At 41.6% G+C, this 10,705-nt stretch overlaps 1 protein-coding gene across 1 annotated transcript; it reads left to right on the forward strand.

Annotated features, from left to right (window-relative positions):
- The first annotated feature begins 7,757 nt into the window (after nucleotides 1–7,757).
- Nucleotides 7,758–8,954, forward strand: HIPK4 (homeodomain interacting protein kinase 4). Its single transcript, XM_089659108.1, is given in 5 exon segments — nucleotides 7,758–7,872; nucleotides 7,875–8,006; nucleotides 8,009–8,082; nucleotides 8,276–8,733; nucleotides 8,735–8,954. Coding segments are annotated over 5 exon segments (999 nt in total).
- Nucleotides 8,955–10,705: the final 1,751 nt, after the last annotated feature.

Consider the following 10,705-nt stretch of genomic DNA (forward strand, 5'->3'; position numbering starts at 1 on the left):
GATCAGGGCTGCTCTGTGCAAAACCATTAGACGGTGCAGGCAAATTGTTTGTTAGATGTTTGTTACTAAAAAAAATAATCACCCTTACAATTAATTTAAGCGTAGCTTTCTAATAGCACTTTGCCTCTAATAGCAGCCAAGTGAGTGGCAGTTAGTTTATGAGAGTTATTTGTTAAGAGAGAGCAGTTGCAGTGTTCTAGTCTTTTAACAGAGTGGCCCTAGCATAGGCCAGCTCACATTCCCTGGGCCTTGGCAGAGCCCCCCACCTTCAAGCTGGGGGCAGGCCCCAAGACCAAACCTTCCCCCTGTGGCATATGCACCAGGCAAAAACCAGGCATGGAAGTACCAAGTGTTTTTGCAGCTAGGTTGTAGTCAGCTTGAGCTTTTTTTATGTTTTCTGTAGTTGTTGGGTTAAATATTTGAAGCATTATTTGTCTGAATTCGCACTGACTTGCTCTAAAATTTAGGGAAAATGGATGTACATGTCCCTCCATTTTGACCTGTTTACACCACAGTGCTGTGTTGCCCTACATTGTGTTGTGTTAACCACTTGCCCCCCAGAGAATTCCCCCCCCCCCTTCATGACCAGGCCATTTTTTGCTTTACGGCGCTGTGTTACTTTAACTGACAATTGCGTTGTCATGCAACGCTGCACCCAAATGAAATTTACGTCCTTTTTTTCCCCACAAATTGGGCTTTCTTTTGGTGGTATCTGTGCGTATTTTATTTTTTGCGCTATAAAAAAACACGACAATTTTGAGAAAAAAAACTATTTTTGACTTTTTGCTATTAAACATGTCCAGTACAACAATAAAAAAAATTCAAAATGTATTCTGCTACATGTATTTGCTAAAACAAATCCCAATATGTGTAAATTAATTGGTTTACGTGAAAGTTATAGCGTTTACAAAAGGCGGTAAATGTACTAGGATTTTTTTTAATTTTTACTAGTAATGGTGGTGATCAGCGACTTATAGCGGGACTGCGGTGGAAATTCTGACACTGTAGAGAACTGACTTGGTGTCACTGACATCCCCAGAGACACCAATACAGTGATCAGTGCTAAAAAAAAAGCTCTGACACTGTACTAATGGTACTGAGCAGGAGGGGGTTAACATGCGCGGCGATCAAAGGGTTAACTGTGTGCAAGGAGTGTTTTGCTAGGAGGCGGTGTCTGTGTGCTTCACTGTAATCACACTGCTCTGGATGGCTGTGTTGTGCACAGCCATCCAGAGCAGTGTGCCCAAGCTGGCAGGGAGGAGGACTGCTAGTAAACAAAACAGTTCTCCCCGTCGGAGATTGTCAGAAATCACCGGGCGCCGACGAATAATTATCAGCCAAAACCCAGTGTCTGACAGCCGGGAATGGCGGCATGGGTAAGGCGCGCGCGGCTCATGTGCGCCCCCTGCCCAAAAATGCAAAATCACATATATATACGTGATTTTGCGCAGCCGTGCTGCCCTGTAGCAGTATTTCTGCTATAGGGCAGTCGGGAAGCAGTTAAAATTCATAATTGTTGCATTTTAATACAACACAGATCAACACAGCATTGTGGTGTGAACAGGACATATATACACAATTGTTTTTTTGTGTGTGTCTATGCATTGACCTGCATTTTACAAGTGCACTAAAACGCAGATCAATGCACTAGTGTGCATTAGCCCTAAATGCAGCTTAAGGCACCATCCCTACACGTTCTACGCTTTTAATTCATGTATAAATGCCAAAGAGAATCCTAATATATTGCCCATATCTGTCCTATTTTTTATCTGAACCAGGGAAATGACCAACCTGATTGGTTGTTCAGTTCCATTTCCATTGGTCTCCTTTTTAGAAGTGTGAGCAGCAAAGTTCCTTGTTACACAGAAGCAAGTCGATGAGGTGGATTTATAAAATCTTCAATAGTGCAACTCTTACCTTAAATAGCAATCAGCTTTCATTCTACATACAAATTACAACACATAAAGATTATAGATGGTTCTTTAGGTAACTTTGCCCAGTTTGCTTTAACCTCCCTAGCGGTCTGATTATGTCCATATTTCTGTGTTCAAAGCGGTAAATTTTTTTGCGTGGAAATATGTTGTTTTTTTATTGTAGGCCTGTAATTTTTAGGAATAACTCACTGAAATCTGTCCGAACAAGAGTCTAGTAAACATCCTGGGTATGTTACAATTTGAAACACGAAATCATAAATTATAATATAATAAATAATCATAAAATATAATAATACATTTAATTCAATAATATAATCAAACCAAAAACACTGAAATTTTTAATAGAGCGCCAAGTTCCCACATCACTGATCTTAGTCACAAAATCGTTTTCAGTGTCTGATGACGAATTTCCCCACGAATCATTATTACTCAATTCTGCAATGGTTCTGATTTACTATCGCTGTTCTCTAGCTGGTCTAAAACCGCTTTTGACACTTTTTGGACGCCATGGACATTTCTCAGTTTCCAGGCAGAAAGAACAGTCAAAATGCAGGCAGGGCACAGGACAAAGCACTCGGGACAAAATGTATGTGAAATGGTTTGATACAGTAATGTTTTACTATGTGATTTTAGTGAATTTAGTGAATGTCACTTTTTATCATTTTTAAATTTCCCGCCGGTTCCGTCCCCCCTGTACGTCCCGACGTCACAGGGAGCGGAACCCAGAAGACAGATGCCGGCATCGGCCGGAGGAGATGGCCGGGGACGCTGCAGGGGGGAGCAAAGGACAAGGTAAGTGCAGGAGGGATCCCAGAGCAACGCCAGATTGGTATTTCCGAGTGTAGCTCGGGGTTACCGCTTGTGGTGCTGAAACTTTACCCCGAGTTACACTCAGGAATACCGCCAGGGGGGTTAATTTGCAAAATTCAGAACCAGTTACTTCCATACACAGTGATTTGTTTCCTGGTACAATACACAGTAAAATGAGCAATGCTTTACTTGTTCTCATTATTATCAATATTCATTAAACTATGCTAGAAACATAGGGGGAGATTTACTAAAACTAGTGTACTCAGAATCTGGGGCAGCTGTGTATGGTAGCCAATCAATTCCTAACTTTAGCTTTAACAATAAAACCTTGAAGCTGATTGATTTCTATGCAGAGCTGCACCAGATTTTGCATTCTCCAGTTTCCGTAAATCTCCCTTATTGGGTCTTATGAATATTTGTATCTACTTACCCTCTGGAAGATTTACCCCCCCTTCAAGACGAGGCCATTTTTTGCTATATGGGGCTGCACTATTTAACCGACAATTGCACGGTCATGCAATGCTGTACCCAAATGAAATTTATATCATTTTGTTCACACAAATAGAGCTTTGTTTTGGTGGTATTTGATCACCACTGTTTTTTTTATTTTTTTGCGCTATAAATGAATAAAGACCAAATATTTTGAGAAAAAAACAATTTTTTTTACTTTTTGCTGTAAAACATAAATAGAGCTTTCTTTTGGTGATATTTTATCACTGTTTTTTTTTCACACAAATAGAGCTTTCTTTTGGTGATATTTTATCACTGTTTTTTTTTCACACAAATAGAGCTTTCTTTGGTGGTATTTGATCACCATGTTTTTTTTCATTTCTTGCTCTATAAAAGAAAAAAAGACCAAAAATTTGGAGAAAAAACAATATTTTTTTACTTTTTGCTGCAAAACATATCCAATAAAAAAATTTAAAAAAAATAAAATGTCTATATAAAATTTAGGCCAAAATGTATTCTGCTACATGTCTTTGGTAAAAAAAAATCCCAATAAATAAATATTAATTGGTTTGCGTGAAAGTTATAGCATTTACAAATGATAGTATATACAGTAATGGTGGCGATCAGCGACTTATAACGGGACTGTGATAGTATGACACTAATACAGTGATCAATGCTAAGAAAATGCACTGATACTGTACTAATGATACTGGGTAGGAAGGGGTTAACATCTGGGGCAATCAAAGTGTTAACTGTGTGCCTAAAAAGTGTTAATGTGTTAACTGTGTGGTGCTTTTACTAAGCAATGTGCCGGTTTTCATTCCCTGCTTTGCATGGAGACAAAAATCTGCACATCGCCACTGTCAGTAGAGAGATCTGTGTTGTTTACCAACACAGATCTCTCTCTGTTATTTGCTCCGACAATCACTGGGTCCTGGCCATGAATCATTGGACCCACTGATCAGCATGTGCTGTAGCGAATGGCAGCACAGCAGGGTTGGCAGGCACGAGTGCTCCCTACCCAGCAGTCCGAGATTAAGTGTATATATACGTGATCCTGCGCAGAGCAGCCGCATTGAAGCAGTAAAGCTAACATGCGCCAGTCCTAAAGTGGGTATACAGTCTGCCAGGCATTTCCATTTTCTCATAGACTTTAAAAGAAAAAGTGGCAGATAAAATTTGATTGGATATCATGGATATCATGGATGCATCCTCAGTAAAAGAAAATGTATCTGGCAGATATAAATCAGGAAACTGTCACACTGCAGAAAATCCTTTTTTTGCACGCAGAGTACTATATCACACATTATGCTCCAATAGCTCCCTCTGCTGTTTACCTAGAATTTTACATTGCTGCTTCTTATTCAGAGTGATTCTCTGTATGCCTGGGGATTGGCCAGTGCTCCTTCAGCTGTTTTATATCCATTAAAAATGATTTTACTTTTATCTTGGCTATTTTTTAAATGTTATCTTTTTAATTTTCTTTGTCCCATCTACCTTCATGCATCTGTGTACTTTTCTAGCTGCTAGCTGTAATAATTCCATTAAAGGGAAATTCCCCCCAAAAAACTCAAAACATTATTTTGGGTTAAACAATGCAATTTCCTAAATGTTTTCCTCAACTTTGAGAGAAGGAAAAACTACTTTTCATGGCATTTCCCATAGCATACATGACAGAATCGGATTGACATGATGAAAAAAAAATTCAAACTGTTAAGTCTCGGTTATGCACCTTGTATCTTTGAGAACTTGTAGTCCACCTTAATGTATAATGAATTATAGATTTTTTTTTATGTGGCAAGGGGCTTTCATTTGTTAGAAGGTTTGGATATGTATATTTTTATTTCCTATGTTTTAATTTAATAGAAATATTGAAAATGACTGCATTTTCCTATAATGTTTTTCCCAACACAACTTTTGCATAATTTGAAAAGTCTGCTGATTAAAAGAATAGTATGGGTTTGTTTTGTTTTTTTAAATCATACTTACCTATGTGGATGTAGCATTGGACCGATGCTGCATCTGTCCCCCGCCAGCTCTTAGGCTGAGAACTGAGCGATCAGACACCTCTGATCGCTGAGTTCTCCCCACCGCTCTGAGCAGAGAGCAGTGACTGTCAGTCACTGCTGTCTGCTGTGCTCCTCCAGTGCTCACTGGAGCGCTGGGCTGTGGAGGAGGCTGGGCTGGCTCCGGTTCTCAGTGGCTCACTGAGAGGCTGAGCCAGGTATCGGTCCAGGCTCCTGGGTGGATCTTGACCATATGGTCGCAATCAGGGGCGGACTGACCATTTGGAAACTCGGGCATTGCCCGAGGGCCCGGGGTCAGTAGGGGGCCCCATGAGATGCTCCTGGTACCTTTTTCATAGGCTTTTTTGAGTTTGGACAGGGACCCAATGATCCCCTATTTCCCCAGGGGCCCCATGAGTTGTCAGTCCGCCCCTGGTCGCAATCTTTCCCCAGCCTGGATGGCTCTGTGACATCAGGTTTAGCAAACTTCAGCTGAAAACGGGTCACAGGAGTGCAGAATGAACTGCACTCCTGTGATCCACAGGAAAAGTACAGCCAAAAGAGCTTTGGCCGTACTTCTTTCTCCTTATCTCCTTTTAAATGAAATCATACAAGTGCAGGGGCGGACTGACAACTCATGGGTCCCCCAGGCAATAGGGGATCATGGGGCCCCTGTGTCCTTGGCCAAACAAAAAAGCCTATGAAAAAGGTACCAGGGGCATCTCATGGGGCCCCCTACTGACCCCAGGCCCTCGGGCAGTGCCCAAGTTTCCAAATGATCAGTCCGGCCCTGCACAAGTGTGATTTTTGTAAAGTATTGGAATGGTAAAGCCTAAGATGAACATTTATGTTCTTCCTTTTTAAACCTTCATTGTGACAGACCCAAGAAATAAAGTTGGTTTTACGTATATTGTCAGAATAATAATATTAACCACCTGAGGATTTCCCGCCCTTCATGACCAGGCCATTTTTTGCGTTATGGCACTGCGTTACTTTAACTGACAATTGCACGGTCATGCAACGCTGCACCCAAATGAAGTTTACGTCCTTTTTTTCCTGCGAATTGAGCTTTCTTTCAGTGGTATTTGATCACCTGTGTGGTTTATTTTATTTTTCGCGCTATTAAAAAAAAAATGACAATTTTAGAAAAATACAATATTTTTTACTTTTGGCTATTAAACATGTCCAGTAATACAATTTTAAAAATCAAATTTCATCATAAATTTAGGCCAAAATGTATTCTGCTACGTCTTTGCTAAAAATAAAATCCCAATATGTGTAAAGGGTTAACTGTGTGCTGTTTTACTATCTGCTTTGTCTGTGTGCTTCACTGTAAAGACACTGCTTTGCATGACTGTGCTGTGCAGAGCCATCCAAAGCAGTGTGCACGAGCTGACAGGGAGGAGAACTGTTTTGTTTACAAACAGTTCTCCTCCCCATCGGAGATGCTCGGCAATCACCAGGCACCAGCGAGTAATCACCGGCCGGAACCCGGTGATTGACAGCCGTGGCTGCTAATGGCGGCGCGGGTATGGCGTGCTCACGCCTCGCACGCGCCCCCTACCTGGAAATGCAACATCATGTATATATACGTGATTTTGCACACCCATGCCGCCCTGTAGCAGTATTTCTGCTATAGGGTGGTCTGGAAGCGGTTAAAGCGGAGTTCCACTCACATTGTAAAAAAAACAAAAACTGTAGCTGCTGACTTTTAAAAAACGAACACTTGCATGTCCTTCGATCCTGCAGTATTCTCCCTGCAGCCCATTTCACTGGCAATCCGGTGTTCTTGGTGCCGCCATCTTCAGTGTGTGCACCCATCTGTGAAAGCTTGAGGCTTGCCCACTGCGGGTGCCCACTGCGCATGCGTGAGTAGCGCTGCGCATTCTGAATGGTACTATAGTCTTCAGGGACCTGTTACAAGTCCCAGAAGACTATGGGGAGGGGGGGGGGGCAACTTCCACTTCCGATCACCTAGGCAATTGTAACGAAAGTAGGAGTGGGTACCTGTCAGTTTCGAGTACACGCTCCCCCCCTCCCTGCTCCCCATAGGTGGCAATCCTTAATAGGGAGTGGGGAACCAGTCTTTAAAGTGGAACTTCCCCTTTAGGGGGGAGCTCCACTTCAAGTTGTGTTGGATATATTATAGAATATTATATCAGCTGATAGGTCAATTAAGGTGACCATACAGCAAGTTATGTTTACAGCAGGCTTTAGGCACACTTTAATAATGTAGCTTCATGACAGTAGCTGCTGGCTGTTGTAGAGAAGCAGCACAGATAAACTAACATGGTGGAATATTTATGTAGGACCAGGAGCTCCCAGCTATCAGTCCTGTTATTTTCCCCATGCAAGACAGTGCACTGAGATTGAGTCCCTCTCCATTATATCATTCTTAACATTATCCACACTGAAATGTAGAATATCTAGTAACCATGGAACTTAACTCTCCCAGTACAGAACTTGGAAGGCTGACTGTTGGGTATTGGCTGTGATCAGTTGCCGCACACGTTAAAGCCATATCTCCAGTGAAAAAGCTGTGAACATGTTGTCTGCCATGGAAACTCTCCAATTAAAAGATGACTACTATAGTTTTATTGAAGTCATAGGTAAAGGTATCTTCAAGGAAGTTAGAAAAGCTTGGAAGAGGAGCACTGGGGAAGTCATAAAAATCACATAATCAAAAACGAGATAGAGCTGCCGAAGGCTATTAGGGAGCTAGATCCAGAAGAATCCCATATTGTACACTTCATTGAGCACTTCCAAGATCAGGCCAATTGCTATTTGGTGTTTGAGCTTCTGCAGGAAAATTTGCTCCAGCTCCTGTAGGACACATTAGGATAACGACTGCACAGATTTTGTAAGCCCTTATGAAGTTAAAATAGAACTATAGGCACATTTTTTTTCATATTGGGCAGAGCAAGGGAGGGTCATAACCCATCAGATTTTTTTTCATCAACTGTGTCTCATAGCCAAACAGGAAGTGAGAAGATCCCTGAAAATTAAGGGACAATACTTCTAATCCCTCACACTCTATCCAAAATAAATAAAAAGGTTTTGCCTTTAGATATACATCAAATTTCAGTTATCCGTGCCAACCTTAAGCTTGAAAACATAATGTTGGTTTACCATAGTAGGTACACATTCAAGATAAAAATGGTTGATTTAGGCTGTGCTAGAATTTTAAGTGAGGTGATACATGTGAAAGAACCTTATATCCAAAGCCCTTCCTATCGATCTCCTAAGACCCTTCTTGGATTGCCTTTCAATGAGAAGGTGGACATGTGGTCTTTAGGTTAGGGGATGGCTGAACTTCATCTTGGCTAACCACTTTATCCTGGAAACAATAAGTATGACCAAATAAGATATCTGTGATGCACAGGGCTACCCCATAATTAATTGCTGAATGCAGGAGGTAAATCCTTTAGATTGTCTGATGACATCACAAATTCCAATGGCGAAACCCAATGAATTAAGACCATGGAGAAATATTGGTTGGTAATAAAAGTGAAATCTGCAGTAAGGCGGCCTTTTGTTAAAATCACTTGATCAGATAGGGGCTGTGAATATTTCCTAGTCCACTTTCTTAGATCCAGAGACCCTTGTTGAACATTATGACCTGGAGACCATGGTGGAGCTCTTTCAAAAAATGCTAGCTTGGGATTTCCGTGAGAGAATAACACCTAAAGCAGTTTTGCAACTTCCTTTTATTACCCATCTGAATGAAAACCACAGGAGTGCAAGATACTACTAGCTGTCACAGCAGTGTCCTTGTAAGACCACACAAAACACCCAACAATCTAATAATCTGCCACCTGCAAGTCACCACCATACATCTCCTCTTCAAAAGGTGAGCATTCAAACAATTCGAATTATGGTACAGTTTACACCTTTACACCCTCCTATTCCTAATCCACAGAACTAATGTCTGATATCACGTTCACCCCGGCGCCATTTGCTTTCCAAGCTGGTTCCCCATGGCGGCCGGCCGCTTCAGGAGATTCGGGTTCCAGCTACCAGCAAGACGCCAGGACTTCTCTTGTCTTCCAGGGCTCCCGGGATTCCTTTGGACCACGTCATGGGTGACATGCTCTTAACTCTAGTGAGTTGCCAATTGTAATCTTGCAATAAATTGCCACGATTAATGCTGCACCCTTCTCTTCTCTCTACAAAACAGACTTGTATATGAAGTCTAAATATTACGTAATCTGCTAAGAGTGCCGTGGTGGCCACCATCCTCAGCACTTAAAAGGTGTTACAGTGGTTGCAAAGGCTCAGGTTTTGTTTACTTTCATGCATTGTATGCATGAAGGTAAAAAAACCTTCTGTGTGCAACATCCCCCCCAGCCCCCCTAATACTTACCTGAGCCCCATCTCGACCCAGCGATGTGCATGAGAGCAGCGGAGAAGTGATCTGGCCAGTAAGTCTGTTGTTTTACAAAAGAACAAGTTCTCTTCCAGATGTATCAGTGGGACATTTAACACTGGCAGGGGTGCTTACAATGATCAGTTGTTTATATTTATTCATGTAAAGTCTTTATACTAAAAGAAAAAAAAGGCTGTTTGCTGAAACTGATTATAAAGTGTGAGCTGGGGTTTGGCTTCAGTTTATTAGTGTATTTCAATCTGCTAGTACATTTAAAGCCAAATACTGGCCGCACACGGGCCAAATATTGGCCACAATCAGCCGGTAGATATCGGCCGATATCTGGCCCGTGCGTATAGGTCCTTGTTTAATAGAAGTCATTGTCCGTTGAACGTGCTTGCTGGAAAACCAGCAGCAGATCGGCATCCTATCAGCGCTTTCAGCCACTGGCTGCAATCGCTGACCGGTGTGTTCTGGCGGGGAGGGCAATCCCAGTCAGAACGCAATAGCTCAGTGGGGAGATCACTGCACGAAAATCACATCATTAGTGCAGTGAACTCTTGGTGAGCTCCTCAGCTTTTACTTCCAGGCCGAATGAAAAAAAAAAACTTACCATATGTACCAGGCTTAACCCTTCCCTCCCCCACCTAGACTGACAATGCTGTTTGCTGTGCCCCCATGTGCTCCTTCATCCACTCTATTAAAGCAGGTGTGTTACTGGCCAGGTGAGAAGTTTGAGGAAAAAAAGCTGAATAAAAGAAAACTAATGCAGCCAACACATCTAAAGATTGGAAAACTGCAATATATAAAATTTTTGGTTTAATACCACTTTAAGCATCAGGGGGTGCTTAGCAAAAAAAGTGAAGCAGTTTCCTTTGGATTTTTTCCCACAGGTTTGCTTCAGATTGGTAAAGCTAGTAGATGTGAGCATACTTATTATTTCCTTGGTATCATTCACAATTCTCAAACTGATATCAGGATTTATTTCCTATGTTATAAATGGCCGTTACTGGAAGTAACGGCCATCTTTGCAAACAATCACTGTACAAATCCTTTGTACATTGAGCCCTTTACTTGCTGTCTGACCTTTATAAAATATATAATACAATCAAAATACAATCAAAATATGAACACAAGCA

Source organism: Staurois parvus, unplaced genomic scaffold, assembly GCF_062004578.1.
Source record: "Staurois parvus isolate SC_StPar_1 unplaced genomic scaffold, SC_StPar_1.0 ptg001133l, whole genome shotgun sequence".
In the NCBI taxonomy this organism is placed as follows: Eukaryota; Metazoa; Chordata; class Amphibia; order Anura; family Ranidae; genus Staurois; species Staurois parvus.